This window comes from Diaporthe citri (assembly GCF_014595645.1).
Source record: "Diaporthe citri strain NFHF-8-4 chromosome Unknown scaffold_9, whole genome shotgun sequence".
Lineage (NCBI taxonomy): Eukaryota > Fungi > Ascomycota > Sordariomycetes > Diaporthales > Diaporthaceae > Diaporthe > Diaporthe citri.
The window spans coordinates 1794122-1815720 of NW_025064854.1; the positions used below are offsets into that span (position 1 = coordinate 1794122).

At 54.4% G+C, this 21599-nt stretch overlaps 7 protein-coding genes across 7 annotated transcripts; 6 read left to right on the forward strand and 1 right to left on the reverse strand.

Annotated features, from left to right (window-relative positions):
- Positions 1–3921: 3921 nt before the first annotated feature.
- INS49_015603 (uncharacterized protein) lies at positions 3922–5601 on the forward strand (the record flags this gene model as incomplete). Its single annotated transcript, XM_043176282.1, has 2 exons — positions 3922–4996; positions 5057–5601. The coding sequence occupies 2 exons, from the start codon at positions 3922–3924 to the stop codon at positions 5599–5601; spliced, it is 1620 nt and encodes a 539-aa protein (XP_043019737.1).
- A 1281-nt stretch (positions 5602–6882) lies between these two features.
- Positions 6883–9186, forward strand: INS49_015604 (uncharacterized protein; the record flags this gene model as incomplete). The annotated part of the gene is made up of 2 exons (XM_043176283.1): positions 6883–7060; positions 7127–9186. The coding sequence occupies 2 exons, from the start codon at positions 6883–6885 to the stop codon at positions 9184–9186; spliced, it is 2238 nt and encodes a 745-aa protein (XP_043019738.1).
- Positions 9187–10573: 1387 nt separating this feature from the next.
- INS49_015605 (uncharacterized protein) lies at positions 10574–10939 on the forward strand (the record flags this gene model as incomplete). The annotated part of the gene is made up of 1 exon (XM_043176284.1): positions 10574–10939. The coding sequence occupies one exon, from the start codon at positions 10574–10576 to the stop codon at positions 10937–10939; it is 366 nt and encodes a 121-aa protein (XP_043019739.1).
- Positions 10940–11470: 531 nt separating this feature from the next.
- On the forward strand, positions 11471–11734 carry INS49_015606 (uncharacterized protein; the record flags this gene model as incomplete). Its single annotated transcript, XM_043176285.1, has 2 exons — positions 11471–11547; positions 11620–11734. 2 exons carry the CDS (start codon positions 11471–11473, stop codon positions 11732–11734), a joined length of 192 nt encoding a protein of 63 aa, XP_043019740.1.
- Positions 11735–12632: 898 nt separating this feature from the next.
- Positions 12633–14279, reverse strand: INS49_015607 (uncharacterized protein; the record flags this gene model as incomplete). Its single annotated transcript, XM_043176286.1, has 3 exons — positions 12633–12816; positions 12878–14030; positions 14093–14279. The coding sequence occupies 3 exons, from the start codon at positions 14277–14279 to the stop codon at positions 12633–12635; spliced, it is 1524 nt and encodes a 507-aa protein (XP_043019741.1).
- Positions 14280–15077: 798 nt separating this feature from the next.
- INS49_015608 (uncharacterized protein) lies at positions 15078–16139 on the forward strand (the record flags this gene model as incomplete). Its single annotated transcript, XM_043176287.1, has 2 exons — positions 15078–15226; positions 15287–16139. 2 exons carry the CDS (start codon positions 15078–15080, stop codon positions 16137–16139), a joined length of 1002 nt encoding a protein of 333 aa, XP_043019742.1.
- Positions 16140–18437: 2298 nt separating this feature from the next.
- On the forward strand, positions 18438–20334 carry INS49_015609 (uncharacterized protein; the record flags this gene model as incomplete). Its single annotated transcript, XM_043176288.1, has 3 exons — positions 18438–18601; positions 18710–20201; positions 20308–20334. The coding sequence occupies 3 exons, from the start codon at positions 18438–18440 to the stop codon at positions 20332–20334; spliced, it is 1683 nt and encodes a 560-aa protein (XP_043019743.1).
- Positions 20335–21599: the final 1265 nt, after the last annotated feature.

A 21599-nucleotide genomic window follows, 5' to 3' on the forward strand; every position in this document is an offset into this window, starting at 1 on the left:
GACTGGCAGGTGGCAGCAGTGCTGTGGTGGAGGGCACTCTGACCTCATCGTGCAGCGAGCTAGTGGCCGTGGCACCGCGATGGCTTCAAGCCCTCCCGAAAAAGATCAGACGGGGGGACAAGAACGGGGACGAAGGCACTATACGTAAGCAGAGCGAAGCCGTCTACTGCCAAGTTTCTGGGCCCCTTGGGAGGCTGCGCAACCAAGTAAAAACCCGAGAGGGTGAGAGAGAAGAGAACTTCTATCTTTGGCAGCTTGGGGTCCTCTTTGATGCATGCGTGCCTTTTATTTCCAAGCTTAATCAGGCTCGAGGCTTCGGGTTGGCATGTCTCGAAGGCGCGCACCACCACGACGGACGGACGGATGGCAGAGCCACGATGGTGATGCAGCAACACGGCAGGCTGGACGACACCCACCCTGATGACCAGCCCCATTACGATGGGCGTCGCTGATGAATTCCAGCACGACAGCTTCGATCCCCGGGAATCAGGGTCTAGCCGTCGAGACCCTGCCTGCTTCGATCGGGCCAATGCTAATGACGCAGGGTCCAACGCTGGTGAGGTGAGGTGGCTTGTGCTAGCGGACGGGCGAGAGAGACAGCGCCCGTCATAGTGCCGTCGTTGATCAAAGGCGGTCTACGGTGTGCTGTGCTGTTCGTCGTCTGGCTGCAGACCAGGGCTTGTCTGTCACGCTGGGCTAGACTGGATAATTGCACATTCTTTGAGCGGACCCCCGGCTGCCGACGCGGACAAAGGTTCCAGACCTCGACGGCGCCAGATGGGTATGCCCTCATGTGACCTAATAAGTCGATAATGGGCGGTGGCATCGATTCTGGTAGTTTCTGCACCCAGCAGAACAATGAAAGGACGAACTAGTGATTGGCGGATAGCGGAGAAATATGTCCGCCATCCACGTGCTGGGTATGCAAATCAACGGTGCTCCGCAGAGTTTCCTGGCACTCGGCTCGAACCGATCTGCTCAGAAATCGTCGATTGCCAGAACCTAGTTTTATTAGTAACCACGACCTCACTTGCATGTCAACGACCGTTTCAGAACCCACACAAGGCTTCTGCGAAAAGTGAGGGCATTCACATCACGTCGCATCCGCATCTCATTTCTCGGTCGCCTGTTCCCGGCCATTGCGCCGAGCCCGCCCGGGCTTTGGTCTTTTGGCCTTCGTTTATTCCCGCTGGCAGATGATTGATTGCTGCATACTGTGCTGCTGGCGTGCAGGCGGACATCATCTCCATCCAGCGCGACCCCATCGGCGCGCATTGCACTCGGGGCAGTGGGAGCCTTGGCCGCCAAATCATTCTCGGCCGGGTCGCCCCTCCGCCATCCCAAATGAGCCAAGCGAGGACGGCCAGCAAGACACTGCATATGCTGTTACCTAGGTAGCTAGCTGCACCACAGCTCACAGGAGAAGTCCCACAGCCACCCCGGGGAGTTGCAGTCGGATGCTAATTCCGGTATCCATCATCATACCTTATTTCCTGCAGAGCTGCTCCTCTGCGGAGGGAGCGAGCATGCAGGTGCAGTGCGCTCCAGTGTAGTGTGCAGTACAGCAACTTGGCCCCTCCCCCTCCGCCCAAGCCCTGGACGGTGCTGCCGCTTCGTTCGCAGCCAGCCGAGTCCCGCGGCCCTGGCGAACCCCATTTCGAGATGCTGGCTGCTCGTGGTTTATCCCGCTGTCGTTGTCGTGTCGACCATTGTATTCCCACCTGCCCCCCTTCCCCCTCCCCACCTTGGGAGGAGCCCCCATGTTTGACAAGCCAGATGCTGTAGGTGGAAGCCGCCGCGCCGACCCGTTAATTCCATAGCACACTCATCACTGTTGGGTCCTGATGTCATGCTGTCGTACCATCGAGAAGGGGTGGGTTCCATCTTCTGGGAGCCCGGCCCACTGACGCCGTGCTTTGCGTGCCAATGGGCCCTCCCCTCGAGATCTGACACCTCCCCCCCCCCCAAATTTTGTGTGACGTGCGCTACGTACCCTATCTGCATATTGCAAGTGTCACACTCAGTTGTGTCTCGAATATTCCCGCTGTTGGTTTCCCCGCCGTTTTGTGCCTGTCCGTTATGAGCTCCGTTCTGTCTCAACCAACGAGACCTGGTCTGCTGTGAGTGGATCTTGATGAGGCAGGCGCCCAGGCTGTGTCCGAGTGTGGACTTGTTCAGCTATGATTATGTTTCACGACATTGATGTCCACATGAACCAATAACGATGTGTTGAAAGTAGAGAACATTCACATAGATGCTGGGTGGTGAAGCCCAATAACAACAGAACTTAACGTTGCATATAAGGGCAGAGTGGCCAGTTCTGCCATATAGAGCACCATTGTTTTGAGTCTTCTCAACCCCCTGATATTACACTCCTTGAGGAGCAAAGTCAAAAATCATAGCTCGATATGTTTGATTTGCAAACTTGAGTCGGTCTAGTCTTGACGGTAGTATATTTCCACTCACAGCCCTATCTTCACCTTGATCTAGCTGCTGCCAGCTCCCAACTCAAAATCCCGATGAAAAGAGACTGGGTTTAGAGTGCAGGAGCCTTTGATGACTTCACGGGCTCCATATTTGATGCTTCCGTGTTCAACAAAGGACGGTCACACAAGACTGAGGTTTGAAAAGCGCAAGTCTGCATCACGACCAAGTTGCTACCTAGTAGTACATCAAATCATGTCACCAGGGACACAATCCCCGCGACCGACCTGTCCGTCCGAAAATATGTCACTGCCGCCCTTATCCTGGCCTGGTGCCCATCTCTCGTCCGAGAAGTGGTCGCTCAGCACCTAGCGCCTACTGTCCTTTAGTGACGAGACCGGGTTTTCCGCATTGGCATTATGTGTTCGACGCCACTGAGATGTGTTCATGCTCAAGCACACGTCCAGCCCCGAAATATCAGCCTTGAAACAGACAGTATGATTCCGATCTTGGCTAAAGGAGAGGTGGATAGATCAAAGCTGCCCTACGATTCGGCCCCAAGGCATTTCCTCAAGAGCTTGAGCACAATTTCCCTGATTGGAAAAGCTGGGGTTGAAGACGGAGTCGATTTGACTTGTAGAAAGGGAGCAGAAGAAACGTACTTGGAAAGTAATAATAGCAACTTGCGCCTTTGGAAATCTTACACCTAGAGAGCCTCGAGATATTCCACAAGTGTCTCGGAGGCTGGCTGAATTAAGTGTTCGTAGATTTAGGGTTCGCGCTCGTGATGTGAAACGTGGTGAATGTGCTGCAAGCACCGTCGTGAGATCTTGATGGATATGGTGAGTATGACTCGCTCAATTTCTACGCAAAACTTGTAGGTGCCAAACGAGATAGGAGGTGGACCTTGAGGACCAGACAAGGTCCAGCTAGAGCAGCGAGGTGGCAGCAGCAACCGCTTCTGCCCTCGCAATTGCCCTGTATTCAATGTACTCTCCTGTTGAAATGCCACACACAAGGCTCCTGTATCCAGTGAGAAAGCTGCTCGCCGCAGTGCAAGAAAGCATCATAAGCAGGAAGCTCGAGCAGAGTGATGGCATACAAATCGGACAGGTTGCTGCTGTAGAGGCTTGTTTATTTGCTTGTTGTGTGCGAGGCGGATCTCTTGCCAAGATGCTTGGTGGGCTATCTGCTTATATCAGTCTTTCAAATCTCATGGGGTTACAATTCTGGGACAGCGGTCCCTATCAGTGATGTCCTATTAGTGATCGATCACTTTTTGTGGATGCTTAAGGTAGTAGCCGACCACTTTTTTGTGCTGGGGCACGGAATTCTTCACCAGTCAATAGGCCAGGCACGCCAGGCCAGGACATATTGAGGGGATATCTGGGGGTGAGCGGGACTGTTTTTCTATCCTCGACTACTGTGTATATTTAAGATGTGGAAGGGCTGTTCGACGCTGGCACCCATCGATGGACTTTTTCTGCAACGCCCACCATGTTGTCGACGCCCAGCCTAAGCACAGCAGCTGTCTGGCTAGCTGCGCTGGCTTTCCTAGTCCCACTGATCCAGCACGCGTGGAACAAGTCGACCAAGGCAAGGAGACTACCCCCAGGACCAAAGGCGTTGCCTCTGATCGGCAACCTGCATCATCTTCCCAAGCGCCGGCAGTTTGAGGAGTTCTACCGATGGAGCAAGCAATACGGGCCCATCATGTATCTCGACATGGCAGGACAGCCCTTCATCGTCCTCTCCTCGCAACAGGCCGCACAGGACCTGCTCTCGCGCAGGAGCGCCCGATACTCTGACCGGCCCAGGAGGGTCATGTGCGGCGAGCTGGTGACGAAAGGCATGCACATGCTGCTGAGGCCGTACGACGCCGCCTACAAGCTCCACCAGCGCATGGAAGCCCCGCTGCTGAGCGTCCGCGCAGCAAAGAGTTACACCCCGTTGCAGGACCTCGAGGCCAGACAACTGCTGTTCGATGTGCTGAAGGAGTCGGACGCAGCCGGAGAGGAGGGCATCGACGCCTCCCACCACCTCGAGCGCGCCATGGCGAGCTTCATTTACGGATTGGCTTACGGGTATCGCCTTGAGACGGGCCGTGAGGAGTCGTTCGAGGCTGCAAAGCGTGTCCAGGCCGAGTTTGCAAGGACTGGTGTCGTAGGCGCGTATGTCGTCGATACTTTACCTGTGCTGAACAAGCTCCCTGCCTTCCTCGCGCCCTGGAAGAAGGAGGCCGAGGAGCTCTACCTGTTGGAGGAGAACCTACATGTCGAAAACATGCGAAGAGGGTTGGAAAGTCTGGGCTGGAACTTCACGAAGCATTACTTCAATAACTGTCCCGAGGCAAGGGGGATGCCCGAGGTTGAGGTCGCTTTTGACCTGGGTATTCTGGCGGATGCCGCCTTGGATACCTCGACGGTTACGATGGAATGGTTCGTCGTTGCGTGGGTCACGAGTGGTGGGAAATGGGTAGCCAAAGCTCAAGAGTTACTCGACAATGTGGTCGGGAGAAGTCGGATGCCACAGTTTGAGGATCGTGATAGACTGGCATATATTGAAGCTACTGGTAGGCTGTTCCCAGACCCTCAGTCCATTATTAACTAAATCCGTTGACGCTCTTTCGCAGTTAATGAGACATTGCGCTGGCGACCGGTGGTTGTTGCTGGCGTTCCGCACGCCACCAAGACCGAGGACACATATATGGGACACAAGATCCCGGCCGGCTCGATCGTGATGGGGAATCACTTCGCTATCACCCGAGACGAGTCTGTGTTCGGCGACAGGCCGAACGACTTCATCCCTGAGCGCTGGCTGGCCGAAGACGGCAGCCTGAAAGATCTTCCCCTGACCGGCTTCGGCTTCGGCAGGAGGATATGCAGCGGCCGGAACATTGCCCGCAACGGCCTGTTCATCCACATGGCAAAGCTGCTGTGGGCTTTCGACATTGAAGTCGGGATCTCGGAGGTGACTGGCGAGAAGGAAGTGGTTGACGACCTAGCTGGCTCGGAAGGCTTTGTCTTTATCCCGACGCCGTTCAAAACGGTCTTCCGCCCTAGGGGCCCATGGGCTCGCGACTTAATCCAGCGGCAGGGTAGTACGCATGAAGATAACTATGCGGAACTACTTGACCAGGCTGGAAATGACAGGATGCCAAAGCTGGACAAAGCCTAGTGGGGTGTTGGCTCATCTCTCGGATTCGTCTTCCATCCCACAGCTAATTCGTGATTGAGTGATGAGATCTGAATTGCGGAAGTGGCAAGGGCAAACGAAATTCGGATGAAAGTGGGATAGCTTGTTTGTATGTCCACCAATGAATCTTCCGGGTACTCACATGATCCGAGGTTGGGTGTGAATTTCAAATTTTATTGTGGTATCAAACTTCTTCAACCCAATGTACCAACACTTCATACACGGCCTTCCATTTGATTTGATAGAGACAAGCGAAAAACTACAGAATTGCAATATAAACATCCATGCCACCGGTTACAGTACCAGCAGGAGGATTGCATGGTATTTACGGCCAGAGGTCATGCTTTCAATATTACTGATCTATTTTCAACCCTTGCCAGACTTTTCAATTGTCTTTCTTGACTGTGGACTGATGTGAGGTCTACTAGCAGTTTTGCCAACGATTCCTTCTTCCGTGGTTCCCTCGACTGCTTTGAATCATTCTGTGGCCTTTTCTGATGCTCATGTTTGCTCCCTGACAGCCTTATATTCATTCTCCGTGCGCAGTCCCTCTTCATGAAAGCAGAGATCAGAGCTGAGCTACCGTGTTACCTTGGGTGCAACACTCCAAAAGAAACTAGCACGTGATGCATTCCGTATCTAGGCCCAGAATCGGTAAATCTGACCAACCAAGACAATGAAATGGGCAGATTGATACAGTAATGCATCGCACGGATGGATACAACCGCACTGACGATCTTGTGTCGGTGGCTGTCTCTTGTTGATTTTAGGGCTGCTTTATGAGAAGCCAGCTGCTGTCGACTTCATTTGGCACGCATAGATTGCCTTCTGTCGTAGTCTAGGATACAGGTACTAGTAGATCTTGGGAATGGTGGCAAGCAGTCTGGAATTTCTTTGTTGGAACCACAGGACAAAGAAGGAGCTGTTCAGGTTTCAGCTCAAATTGGTCGTGCACGTCGCAACCTTTCCTCATCTGCTACTTAAGCATCTATAGACATGACTCCTTGTTGGATTTGGAGTCGACATCGAAGGTGTACAAAGCATCCGTCCCTTGATGCCCAGTGTGGATCTCGTCTGGTCACCCTCACCAGACAAAGCATGCACACGTGAGTCCTGGTGCCAGCTTCGAAAACACTGTCTACCAGTTGCTCTCAGCTCATTCATCTTTACTTCCATACACTTGATCGCCATCGCTAGCTGTCTCGCAATTTTCAAATCTCAATCTTCCAACAATTCTCATCACTTCCGAAAGCAAGCGTCGCGATGGCCGCTCCTTCCTCCATGACCGGCCTCATTGGCATGTTCGACCTGGCCATGGGAGGCGAGAATATGCCTGTCGGCGGAAGCATCCTTCAAGAATCGACAGAAGAGTCCGTGTTCGATCCGGATTTTCGTGTTGCTGTGGACCCGAGCCAGTACCAGGACGGTGGAATCTATCGATGTGAGTATAATGCAGGCCTTCTAGCTCCAAAGTCTTTTGATAAGCTGACAGCGGAATTCACTCCAGCCATAGTCAAGCTACAGATGCGCTACGATGGACAGGGCAAGGACAGCACTGGCTGGTACATGGGTACTGGCTGGCTCATCAGCCCTGATATCATGGTTACTGCTGGCCACAACGTCTACAACTGGGCCAGTGATGGGCTAGGCAAAGCAACAATCATCAAGTGCCACATTGGTTATAAAGGAAAGGAATCCATCGGAAGTCCTGGAGTCCAAACCCGGCACGCCAAGCGCTGTGTTACTTCCGCTGAATGGCTGGCCTCCAAGGACAACCGCCACCGTGATTTTGCCTTCATCCAGGTTGACAAGCCCTTCACCGGCAATTTGCGACTCTTTTCATACGGAAAGACTCCGCCGCATGGTTATGAGATGTTAGGCGTCGTGGGGTATCCCGGAGATCAGAGTATTAAGGATTCTTATGGTCGCGCTGAGAGGGGTGCGGAGATGTACAAGGAGTTCGACAAGGTGCAGTACGACCTCACAACAAGCAAAGCCAATCCCCTGGGCATGTTGACCTATCGAATATCGACTTATGGTGGACAGTCAGGGTCCCCAGTGATCCGAGAGGGCACGCAGACTGGCATTGCCACTCACGTCTACGGTCTTGGCGACAAGAACCAGGCTAGCCCTATCACCGACTACGACAACTTCTTCAGTGCCTTCAAGCAGAACTTGCCCCAGGCTGGCGAGGTTGATGGCATTACCTTGCACAAGACGATCGGAAGGGTTGGAGCTGAGAGCATTCTTGGTGATTCCTTCAACATTGCTCAACCCGTCGGCAAAAGCCTTCTCGGAATAAACGTTGACTCAGAGGGCAACTCTGACCAATACACCCTGCGCAACAACAATGCCAGTGAGCAAGAACAGAGCTTTTCCGATGTCTTCAAAAACATCAGCAGCGTTATAAGCAACGTGGGCGAAGTCGTTTTCCCCATTGTTGAGACTGCCATGCTGGGCCAAGCTGGAGCACCTGTTGCCGCCATTGCCCACGCAGCTCTGGGTGCCCTCGGAAACGCCTGCGAGTCGACTCAGGATACTGATTCCTCCAAAGTCATGGAAGGCGCTCCAGAGCGTGGTGCCCTGGCAGAATCAGCTCTGCAGGCCGTTGTGAAGCTCCAAAAGCACAACCCCAGCCACCCCGTGTTGCAAAAGATCCACGCAGACATGGCCCAGTCGTACGGGCAGGTCGCTCCAGCCATTCCGCAACTGGCTGAGCAGCTGAAGCCAGCTTTGATAAAGGGCGCCGCCATCGTTGGCCAAACCGACTATATTCCCAAGAACAAGTTTCCTCGCAGCACTGGTGGGCAAAGACTGCCCATCCAGAGCACGATCCTGGGGGCGGAGTCGGCACGCGGGTTGAGCGACTTTGAGGAGTGTATCTTGGGAGACACAAAGGTCGTCAACGGCGAGGAGGCATTCTTCGAGAATGTCGGCAACTTCCTCGCCGAGGGCCTCCAGGTTGCCAAGCCCCTCCTCCGGAAAGACGCCGTTGCTGGGCTCAAGGCCATTGCGACCCGTCTCGCTGCGTCGCGCGAGCAGGAGAGCGCCCTGGACAGGGACGAGTCGAGCGGCGAGAGCCAGGCCGCCAAGCTAGTTGTCCAGAGGGCCGTCATGGGCGAGTCTGCACTCCAGGCACTTCGCAAGCTCGACTCCCGCGAGCTCAACAGCCTCACCGTCCCTTCCGAGGGCGGATCCGCCCACGAGGAGCCCATCGGTGACTTCTTCAACACCTCCGTGCAGACGATTGGCGGCGTCGTCAAGACCGTCGCGCCGGTTATCCTCAACAACGTGCTCCCCGCCGTCATCAAGGCCGTCCAGGGTTCAGGGCAGGAGTCTGCACCCGAGAGCATCCGCACTGGGCTGTCCGCTAGGAAGCCGTCCAGATTCCAAATGTACGACGAGCACCAGGGCTCCACCCGCAACCAGGGCTTCCTCTCGGTAAGTGCACTCCTCCCTAGCCACGGTTTGATGACGGCAGACCATGTCCGTGAGGCACACGAGATCGCCCCTCTCCCCACACGCGACTCGAATGAGGACCTCCCGGTCTATGAGGAGTACGATTGAAATCATGGATGAGAGGAATAGCTGACCTTGTCTGGTCCTGCCTTTAGCAGGTCTACTAGGCTACGCTACCGGCCGCGATCGGTGCGCTCAAGAGATTGTCGGTATCGCTTTCCAATATGAAATCCGTTGTCCTTGTCCGAAAAGTTGCTGCTCGTTTTCTGCTTTGGTCTACCTCATCGCTTCACTTCCTCCTAGCATCTTCAGATGCTTAGGCCCTCAAATACTTGCGATGTTCTAATCATCTGTCGCTCGTCTTGCTCGAACCAACACGCTCTTTTGTACTGCAGGGAGAGAAGAGAGGAGTGCAGAAGCCATTAAAGACGCACAAAAAAAAAGAGAAGACGGATATTCGCAGAGCAAAAAACAGATTACAGAGGTACATGCTGCTCCCAGTGCACAATTAATGCCCACCACCAAAATTGTACGTACGCGGTCAATCAACTCTTGTACTGCCATAACTAGCTGTCCTCATCATCAATTCATCAGCAGTGCTACTTTTTATATACTCGCTATAGCGTAAATCGCTCAAATGGGTGGTGTGTTAGTGCCTATCGTAAATATCCCCTTGCAGGTGGCTGTTGCTTGCTAGTTACTGCGCCTAAAGACGAGAGTAACCTAGAACCTGCATTATCGCTGCAACTCTTAAGAAATAAGATTTAACTGACTAAATGCAGTTTCAATGCCAAGTTCGTTCATACCGATGAGTATTTAATTGATTTGATATGGCGTCAACGTAGGGCAGGTTCGGTCGACGAGGTGGAAAGTCTGTTTGATCCTCGGCATCTTCCTCGGTCTTAACAATATCACCAGGGGAGTTTTACCCTGCTAGGTGGCCTTTAAAAGAGTTTCTCTCCGTTTCTTGCTTGCAATGACTACTTAATGCTGATGAGCAGCACGCACCACTAAGCCTCTGGACACCGTTGGCTACACTGCACTCTTGATGCTCTACGTCGAACCTGAAAGACCTGCCATGGCGATCCGAGACTGCAGCTTGCAAATTCCCCTTCTCAAACGTGCCCTCAAAAAACTTGCCGCTGAGACTATATTTAGCTGGTGTCAAAAGTGACGAGCGGGATGTCAGCAGGAGACGCCAGCAGATAATGAAATTGTTTCTTTGTCTCTTCTTCCCGAGCTCTGAAGTTATCATCTATTCTTAGAATGGCGGCGTCAGAGCTCTTTGATGTAATTTGTGACGAGTGAGTGTATATGAGCAGTTGAAGTCGTCTTTGTCGAAACGTTCTCATACCAAGACTCTCATCGGCCACCCCATTTCTCATTGTAAACTGTAGACGAAGAGCATCTTGGAGGCTTTGCATCATTAAACATCCAAAAGTTTCGCATTTCATACAGAAATCCCCCATTGAACCACTTACTACCAATCTCAAGCATGTCTTCCGCAAAAGGGTTCGAAGAGGGCAAGGACAAAGCGCTCGAAGTGCTCGCAACCTACCTCTCGGACGACGAATTGGTCGACTTCAGCAACTACAACATGCAGGGGTCCTGCAGCCCCGAAGACCGGGAGAAATTCATAAATCTGACAAATATGCACCAGCACGCGCTGTATCAATTAGGTCTGGCAATGATGGAGTGTGAAGTCGAGGGCGAAGGCGCGCTGGAGGTCTTCACGGACATGATGGCGATGACCGAGGAGGCTCTGAGGCAGCTCAGGGAGACCGAGACGCCCGACGACGCCCCGGAAGTCGGTGGTGGATCTCCGGGGGCGGATTTAGGCCAGGTCGAATTAATAGAGTGAGACAGGTGAGTCAGTTGGCTGTATCATGCAAATACATTAGTCGCTGCGCGACCAAACCCATCGATTGCTCTCCCACTCCTGGACCCCCTTTTTGACCCGTATTCGAAGTGTCAACCCTGTTGTCTCGATAGTAAAGTTGTACGTGGCTTTAGAAACGTTTACCTTTGTTGTGGTCTCCTCGTATCATACGGAATCCCGGGTGCGGTCAGGCCGTCCAATGCTGTGGGTATCTATTCTGGGGGATCTTCTGATGGACCCGCATCTCCAGGTGTCCCGCCCGTCTCCTGAAGATCAATGCCAAATGGATAACCCTACCAGACCGCCAGCAGGCGCGGCGCTGTCATGTTATGATATCGTTGCTAGTGGACGCTCGTATTTCTGTGTATATAAGGCCTCTTGACTTTCAGGTCTGCACCGTCTCTGCTTCTATCCATCCTCATCCTCCATCCTCATCTCAAACCCTCCAAAGCACAGAGCAACTCGCATCAAAACACAGACTCATTTCTGTTCACCATCAAACCAACCGACAAAATGAAGTTCTCCGCTCTCGTGTCTGCCCTCTTCGTCGCCTTCGCGGCTGCTGCCTGCAAGGACGGCGAGTACTCCTGGTATGTATAGTATATTTCTCTGCCCTGGAGCTCTTTACTATAATAGACCATGATCTAACACAAGTCATACAGCGAGGGAAACACACCCGCCACTTGCTCTGGCGGTAAGCCCATCAAGGGCGCGGCCTGCGGTCCCAACCAGGTCTGCACCGTCGTCAGCGGCTCTGCCGTCTGCAAGGCGAAATAAACGTTGGGAGTGCGGAGGAGAAATTTGGACCGCTTGATTCGAGGCCACTTGGAATAAGGGCCCATCTCACGCCTTTACTGGCCTGTTAGAGAATTCAAACCGTCCCAAACCACACAACTGTCTCAGGCCACTTGAGATCTTTACATCGCGAGTCTACGACTCTGCAGACTTCTTCCGTGATACATGCTCTAGAACTAACATAAGTTCTCCACTTCGAATCTTGTCTGAAGGAAGACCTGAGATGTGAACAACAGTGGATGACCTCTAGCTTGAGCTGTGTCTTGTGGGACTTATAAATCCTGGGCTTAATTCCAATTGCCAGGATTTTCCCATGCCAATTTTTAATGGCAAGGCCTCCGGGATTGGAATGAGAACAACTTGGAATCTTTATGAGCCCTCTGCCTGGTTAAGGGGGAAGGCGGGACGGACAAACAATAATTATAACTATTGTTGCACGAAAGACCGCATAGACATAAACGACAGAGCATTGGATACCGGCTTGTATCATGAAGAAAGGTCTTGAAAAGGGTATAGTCTGAAGAGAAGCAGAGATTTGGCTAGGAACGTGTGAAGATTTTGTGTCATAATTGAGGTTGTAGACTGCAAGGATTGATCAGGACTCCACCATCACATTGAGTGCGGATGATACACGAAACGAAAGTATGTGGCGCACTCTGGTTCTTCAATGTACATCGTAGCCACACGTTCCCAATATAATTGGGGGAGTGTTTTCGCAAGCAGGCTGTGATCATCATGACGTCCAATACCGTCGAAGCTACATATCTACTTGTAGAACAAACCCGTCCCGCAAACCCCAATCCGGACAATGCCATGCGCAAAAAAATAGAGGAAAACAAAGCTTTGAGTCGTGGACTCGTATGAGAAAAACATAAACCCATTACCACCGTTTAGCCTTCCATCTTGACGTCCTCGCCGCCGGATTCCCCTTGCCCAGATTCTTCAGCACGTAACTCCGCTTGAAGTACTCGTTGGGGTGAACAATAGTCTCCAGCTGATTGGCGCTCATGACGCCCTCGTCCTTGGCCCTCTTGATCTCGTTCTTGTGTACGTACTCGAAGACACTGACGACGTGGTTAGTATCTCAACACCATTGAACCTAGGCGGAGTGGGATCGTCACTTACCGGTTGCAAGCCATGTGGTACTTCTGCTTCTCCTTGTCCTCCTTCACACCATTCAGCACACTCCTGTCGTTGACGCCCATGGCCTGCACCAGGTTCGACAGGTTCTCCATGTTGAAGTGGCGGTACGGGCACCCGTGCGCCTCGCCGGGGCCGGGCGGGTGCTCCGTGAGGATCTTCTGGCAGCTGAAGGGGCTGTAGCCGCCGCCCCTCCTGTTCGAGTCGCCGCCGACGTCGCCGTACGCGTGCCGCACGTTGTACCGGTAGTCCTTGTTGAACTGGTCGTCGGTCACCTTGTGGAACGCCTGCCGCCAGAACGCCAGGGCCTCCTCCAGGTTCAGCCCCAGCCCTTTGAGGAAGAGCGTGTACTGCAGGCGGCCGTAGTGCTTCAGGTGCGCGTCGCGGCGGAGCGAGCGGTGCAGGTGCGACATGCAGGCCGGGAAGTGCTGCGAGAGCTTGTCGATGTTGCGCGCCGAGATCTCGGCGCCGGCGGGGAGGTCGCCCGAGCTGCTCTGGTAGGAGGCGTCCGGGGTGATGAAATTCTTGGAGAGGTGGTCGAGTATGGGCGACAGGCGGTCGTCCTCGTCGAGCCGCGGCAGCGCGCGCGCGGTGAGCTCGAGGGCGCGCTCCAGCCTGGAGGTGAACTCGGTGACGACCATGCTCGTCTGTTCCCTCGAGGGCACGTATGCCTTTCCAGCCTTCAGGAATACCCTCCTGCCCTCCACCAGGTCTGGCACCCGCTCCCAGTCGACCTTGCACCATGTCTCCTCCGCCGGGGCGCCCTTGCGCGCGTAGCCGCTCGTAGCAGCCAGCTCCACCTCCAGTTCCCGCCTCTCCTCGTCCGATACCATCTCCCAGTCCAGAGTCAAACTCCTCACGAACTCATTCCGGTCTCTCGTATCCTCCTGGTTCAGACGCAATCGGAAGAGCGTCGTCTCTACACGGGTGAATCGCCGGCGCAGGTCCTCGGTAGCCGCGAATGCGAGGCGCAATATGAAGTGGCTGTAGTGATCTTTCTGCCGCTGTAAAGCGAGCTGTGTTGACTTTGAGCTGTTGAAGTCCAGCGGCAAGTATTTCTCTAGGAGGGGTTTCATGTGGGCGGCGGTCTCATCGTGGGATTTGTTGCGAAAGGAGCATGCCTCGAGCTCGGCAAGGACTGTGAAATGTTGATCGAGTTAGTCAAGCATTCAAAACGGCCCTGTATTAGTTGGATTGTACCTCTGAGACGGTCGATTGCCCATTGCTCGAATTGCTCGAGGGTGATGTCTGCCGTGGGTGGCGTCGCGTAGAAGTTGAGTCTGTGGGGATATTGCTGCTCTTTGTACCCGCGGTCGACGAATTGTTGCTTGCGGTGGTCGACATGCCGCCGTTTGGGGTCTATCCTGTTGAAGTCTTGCCTGAACATGTTGACGGTCGCGAGGAGGGCAACAAAAGTGTCCACGATCCGTTAATTTTGTGTAATTCCAAGGGTGTTCAGAGGGGAGTTGACCGTGGGTGGAACCTCGGGTTGGGAGACGCGCCTGGACGCGTTGTGCCAAAGGTTTCCATTAAGGCCAATTGAGCCAATCGGGGATAAGCTGATTGCCTCGTACCTTCCCACTAAGCAGCCATCCTGCACCCGCGCCCGCCGGAGTTGCCAGGGGGCGCAGACCCGACCCCTGTCCAAATGACAGGCACTCAATCCTCCTCCGTCCCGCCGCCGTCTGCCTGGCTGGTCATCGTCTTTCGTCGTGCTCGTTATCGGTCGTTTACACACAGCCTCCTTCCTGGCCCCCAACCTCTTTCTGAGCACAAGTTCTGATTGGAAGGTATTCGCACATTGACCGCCTCTTGCTCGGGAAACAAACAATCTTTTCTGCTCTCGTTATCGCCAATGTTGAAGGACCTCGGCAAGCAGCTCAAAGCCTCTCCAGAAGAATGTCGGTCCGACGTCACACGTGGTGACCACCTCGGCACTGATGTCGACCCCCAAACCCCCGGAGCTCTAAACTTAGTTCTTACATATCACGGGCTGCCTCGTAGTGAGCTTCAAGCGTGTTTTGCTTCGAGTAGGCTGATGGATATATATTTATGGCCCCTGCTAAAGTCAATAGGATGCCATGGCCGTGAACCACCATCGAAGCGAGCCTCTCCAAGCAGGGCGCCGATGTTCCAAATAATACTCATCCTTCCCTCACCCCTTTCGTTCTATATGTCCTTCGTCATGTCAATTCAATTCCCACGCAGGCGCTGGGCCGAATCTGGTGATTGGGACTCCGTCCGCTCGCTCATCACGATGATGTACAAGGTCGAAGGCAGGCCCTTGAAGGAGGTCATGAGGATCATGGAGACAGAGCACCAATTCCTCGCCACGTAAGTTCAAAGACTTGTCAAAACCCCAGGAGAATTCAAGCCAACAATCTTCATGAGCAGGCCGAAGATGTATAAGAAGCGAATAAAGGATTGGGGTATTGACAAGAACCTGAAAACTGACAAGCTTCTCGCCTCACCCCGGACACAACAACGGCGGGATGCCACGCAGAAGGGCTCGCAGTCCGGCGTCAGGGGCACTGTGGTCGATGCTCCGAATACAAACCAATACGTCGAGGCTTGTTCAGGTTTTCCCCAGCAATTCCAGCATGGTAGCCCTCCGTCTGCTGGAGAAGCCATGCAGAGAGAGTATCACACTCCTGCGTCCATGTTGCCTTCGCAGCAGCCTAACGACAACCAGCAGTGGGCAACCGCCGGCCGATTCCATGGTGACGGCTCCTATTCTCCCTGGTTCTCACAAAGCGGGCAACCTAGCGAGAAAGCTCGAACTACTGTCCTCGGCAGCATCCAGGACAGGTTCCTGGAGGCTTCTGATGCCATCACGCGGCAGGATACCGCCGAGCTGTTTGCGATCCTCAACCCAGCTTACGAGGCGATAAGTAGCGTCTCTGAAACCGAAGCCACGCAGCTTGTCGCCGTTGTTGTCGAACTTTTCCAGCTCTTATACAGACGACCGAACCACCAGGACATGCTGAGGCAGCTGCTCCAATATGTCTTCGCACTCGTACCGGACGCGGTGCGCCAGAACCAGTTCCTCTCATTCAACAGCCAGGTGCTGAACCTTCTCGGGCGGCCATGCCACCGCCCTCCATTAGGTGTGCCGTTGGACACGGCAGGTGGCACAGATTCGCGACCGACTGTGTCGGGACATGATTACGATTACTATGAGCAGCATTCCGGGGCTTCACCGACCTTCGACAACAGGTTCGGAGGGACCCGCAGACATCCCTACTGACATAATTCGCTTCAGGTGCCACAGGTGGGGGCTATTTGGGGACTGACACGGCGAGTCTTTATCTCTCTCCGTTTCTTTTCTTTTGTTTCCTTCTAGGGGTGGGTGCTGGAGGGCCAGACAAACCTGCCGGGTGGCAGGCTATTTCTCATGTTGATTCTACATCTCTTCATTCCACAGTCCACAAAGCTGCTTCTACTTCTATCCTATATACCTTCCCACTTATCGTGCGGTCTTGCCTTTCATTTGACCTTTGATTATTTGTGTGGTCTATGTAAAACTGTGTGTTGGCCTCGATACTTTTGTATCTGGGCAGTCTCTTCGTCTGGTTCTCGTCTCTTGCTCGCTTGGCAAGACACTATGTTCTCCCACTTGTGGCTTTTAGATTCTCATCTCTCTCACTATCTCGCTGTGGAATCTGATCTGGGCGACCTGTAGGGCCGGGGGAGTGCTCGAGGTAGGACATTCAAGCATCTGGCTGCCCGCAAGTTGCCTTTGTCGGCCCCAACATCTGTATGCCCGCGCAACTTGAGTACTTTGAAGAGGAGAGAGTTCGCAGCTCTGCTCCTGTTCCTAGGTCAGGGCCCTGCTGCCTGGCTAGCGTCGCCGCTGTCATCACCAGAGGCATGAGATGTCTCCCAGTATGAGACTTCCAACGGCCTGCAGGGACCGACCTGGGGACGGTGGCGGCACAGTTGCGTATGCGTCGATGCGTCGGCCGAACGTAATGCAGCAGATCTTTGGCTATTACTAAAGAGCCTTGCACATGGTTTGCTTAGGTGCTTCAAGCATTAGGCAACTGCAAATACATGTTTACAGACCACACCCTTACTCATCGGACCATTCTCGTGAAGCACTTCTACCGGCCTCGATCCATGTAAAATGAGCTGCACCGCATGTCACATGGCCTGGGCACTGCTGGCCGTGAAACCTGGCCTATCAAAGAGAGCTGCTGTGCAAGGTGACCACCGAAGCCAGTCCTTCAAAACGGCCCAGGATTTACACCGCCGAGTAGACATGCACTGCTCACCGCATCGGCAAGCCTCACCTTTGCAAGACATCATTGCAGCTTCGGACGTGATTGCCGTGAAAGACTTGGGCCTGTGTGCATGGTCGATCGTGCCTGTTCTGGTGCACTACATGCCAGGTCATGCGAATGCAAGGGTCTTTAAGGCAACCTACTGTGGTAATACCATGGGGCGGGAGGCTATGGAAGAATATGTGAGCGATTCCCGTTCTGCCAACCAGTGATAGCTTGGGTGTCCTGAGAAATCAGCTGCAAGCACTCAGCCTCCTCCCTCCCCTCTCTTTTACCCAGCAGCGAGCGACTTGCTTGCAAGGTGACGGGAGGGCGGCATGATAAATTTGTGTCTTGGCTGTAGCCTGTCGCAATCGGAACCAACGAAACTGGCTGACTGTTCCAACACCACACCAGCAACAATCCTACTGCCAGCCAGTCTGACGACACTGTCAGGTCGATCATGCCACCCAACGAACAGATACTTTGCACTGCCTGTACCATTGGAACAGGCGTTAATGAAATATCAATAGTAACATGAAATTGCGTTCGCCGTGTAGACGGTCTTTTCACCCAATACGTCTGTGTATACGTATACGGCGCCAGCTTATACGGTTGGTACGAAAACGCCTAATAACGGTGCAGCAATGCGACGAGCTGCATGCAGTGGAAAGCCCACTACCGGACCCCGGCAGGTACCCGAGGTGACGCAAGTCGGGGCCAGATGACAGCTGTAGCGCTGCCGGCCGGGGGCTCGAGAGTGGTCGAGCCGAGGGACAGCTGCTGCAAGATGACCAGGTCCGCCCATGTAATAGGGAGAGGCGAGGTTACATCAATCTCGCTGTCGTCTGGACTCTAGAGGGTGCACTGGAGAGCTTATCCTATTTCTGGCCACTTTCGACACATAACCCAACATTAATAAAACAGAAAGGAGTCGCCTCTCCTTATTATCTTGGACGGCTCTGCATTTCGTGCCAAGAGTGGGATGATTCAAACACTTGGCTTTCTTCTGTCTCTCTACTCTTGGGGCGTACAGCATCGTCATTCTTCTGCATAATCTACAAAGTCTATTGACTCGGGCTATTATCAAGGTTCCTCGGTGGAAGCCTCAACCTGCCCCTTATTTGCTCCTGTTGTTGCTGCTATACTCCTCTCCCACGCCCTGCGCATGATCTTCCCGGTTTCACGGCCGTGTTGACAGCTCGAAGCTCCCTTACTTGCTGCCCGAGACCTGGCGGCGATCAGCCACTCTCTTGGTACGCTGGCCGTGGCCCTGGCTGAACATGGCTTCCTCAGCAGAGATCCACGACCCCAACGACGGCATCTTGCGACCACGGCCTCGCAAGCCAGTCCACTCGCAGCTTTCACAGCTGACGACGAGTACCTCGGCGAGCACCAGCGGATATTTGGATCACAATGAAACCGGTACAACCACCGGCCAGACAAGGTGTGCACGCAGCCCGCCCCCGACCCCAGCTATATAGACCACAGACACCATTCGTCCCCTCCTCGTGGCATTGCGACGTCAAAGCTAACCAGAGGACCCCTCGAACAGCGGCCGATCGACGCCCGTCCCAGCCGATGCCCTACCGTCAGTCAAGGTCCTGTCGAGCGCCCGCAGGCAGGCCCGCGCCGAGCAGCGGCGGAGGATCTTCCCGACCATAGAGTTCGCCAGCCGAGTGTCGCACTTTGACCCGAATTCCGACTACCGCGACTTCCATGGCTTCTTCAACCTCTTCTGGGTCGGCCTGTTCATCATGGGCATCACGTCCATGCTGCGCAACCTCAAGGAGACGGGCTGGCCCTTCCGCGTCCAGATCTGGACCCTCTTTACAATCAAGTGGTGGCACCTGGGCCTGGTCGACTTCGCCATGGTGGCCAGCGCCTCGCTCGTGTACCCGCTGCAGATGTACGTCAGGAAACAGAAGGCCGGGAGCGCCATGACCTGGGCAAAAGGAGGCATGGCCATTCAGAGCGTATACCAGGTCGGGTGGATGGCGTTCTGGGTCGCGGTGCCGTTCGTGCTGGAGTGGCCGTGGACGTCGCAGGTGTTCCTGATCCTGCACACCATGGTCATCCTCATGAAGATGCACTCGTACGGTTTCTACAACGGCCACCTCAGCGAGACCGAGAAGCGCCTGCACGACCTCGACAACCCCAAGACGGCCTCCCGCGAGCCCGCCTACCTGTACCCGACCGCCGAGAACCCGGGCGGCACCGTCTCGAGCCCCATACACAGCAAGCACCCCGAGCACACAGACAGCCAGGAGGAGGAGGAGGAGCTCGCGCAGCTGCGGGAGGACCTCGCCAGGGAGCTGACGAGCCCCATGGGCAACGTCACGTACCCGGCGAACCTGACCTGGTCCAACTACGTCGACTTCCTCTTCTGCCCGACGCTGTGCTACGAGATCGAGTACCCGCGGTTCGACAGCATCGACTGGAAGAACCTGATCGCCAAGATCACCGCCGTGTTCGGGTGCATCTTCCTGCTGACCGTCATCTCGGAGGAGTTCATTCTCCCGACGCTGCAGGAGTCCTCGGCGCGTCTGCACGGCTCGGACCCGGCCCCGGGGGCCCTCGAGTCGCTCCTCATCCTGGCCGAGACGACGTCCTGGATGCTGTTCCCCTTCATGCTGACCTTCCTGCTCGTCTTCCTCGTCATCTTCGAGTACGTGCTGGGCGCCTTCGCCGAGATCACCCGCTTCGCCGACCGGCACTTCTACAGCGACTGGTGGAACAGCACCGACTGGATGGAGTTCAGCCGCGAGTGGAACATACCGGTATACAGCTTCCTGCGCCGCCACGTCTACAGCGCCTCGAGGCCGCACATCGGCCGCGCCTACGCCACCGTCATCACCTTCCTCATCTCCGCCGTCGGCCACGAGATCGTCATGGCCTGCATCACAAAGAAGCTGCGCGGCTACGGCTTCGTCTGCCAGATGCTGCAGCTCCCCATCGTCATGCTGCAGCGCACCAAGCTCGTCCGCGGCAAGAAGACGCTCAACAACGTCGCCTTCTGGTCCTCCATGATCATGGGGCTGAGTCTGGTGAGGACAACCCTTCCACTTCTCCCCCCCTTCCCACATCATTGCCTAATTTTTGGCACTCGGCTTTTGTTCTATTGTGCACTGCTGACCATGGAATATCCAACAGATCTGCTCCCTCTACGTGCTCCTCTGAGGAGCCCCCCCCCCCCCCCCCAGAAGCACGTCTTCCCCCCACAAAGGAGGACGACCGATATATTTTGATTTAGAGAAAGAGGCGAGAGCATCATTAGACCAGATACCCAACCCCAGTGTTACCATAATCCTTTTTTCCCTTTTTGGGTCTTCTCGCATTTGAGAGGCATGCGAGCCCCTGTTGTATTTGTACTTAACTCGTTCGTTTCCATGTTTCTAGACGTCCATCCCTTGCATTTAAGGTTGGTAGCATTGGAAAATCCAGGCAAACACACACAAGGGCGGCGTAGGGCTGAGTGTGTGCCTTGTATAGCGGGTTGCATGGCTTGGAAAGCCGACGGGACGCGCTGTGCTGTCCGTTCAAGCACTGGTTTGGCGTACGTAGTAGCATAGAGACAAACATGTTTCCCGCACGATGCGCCCGAGTTTCTGACGTGAGTTGTGCGCAAGCGCTTGCTCGGGTTGGCACATTGGCCTCACACCTTTCGTGATTCGATGCTTGCTTCTTTCTGCCCGGATCGATGTGAGACTGGGCCGTGGCAGGGCGCGTTCGGGTAGTCAGTCCTACTACTCTCCGCCACCATCAGTGAGGCGAGGGCGACATGGTTCTTCACGGACCGAAGCATCAGGCACAGAATCTTGTTCATGCTAAGTCTTGAAAGATTTCTCTTTCGATTCGTGATCATCATTGTCTAGATAGAAGACTAGGGAGGAAACGCGAAACAGAGAAAACGGAACCAAGAAAAAGAAAATCAACGAGCTATGCTATCGTGATGAATGTCCATCCCATCTTCGACATGTCTGTCGGGGGCAGTGATCCCGGTGTCCTAAATACTCCCTTCCTTGTAAACGTTACTCCATTCTTCCACTGATGGCGCCTGTGTGGCGTGTGTCGTGTGTTTGTGTGTTCTTCCCCATCCCAAATAAATGAATGGCTGGTGTATGTATAGTGGTGTCATGTAATATGTGTCGAACCGACGACTATCGTCATCCCGCTTTCCCTGTAGCTATGCATGTAGTTGGTGGTGGTGGTAGTAGCAGTAGTGAGCATGTGCCCCCATGTCGCTGCCCCGAAGACTTGGGCTGAGCTGGCCTTGACTTTGCGTGCAGGGGCGGGTGGTGTTGACGAGCTGCATAGATCGCCAGGAGAGTTGACGGGGCCGTAGGTGTGACGCCGGAGTGCTCGGGCGGCCCTTTTCGGGGCTGCCTGTTTGTGTCTGCGCCTACAGCCTGAGACGCCTGTGAAAGCGTCTTGGATCTGAGAGG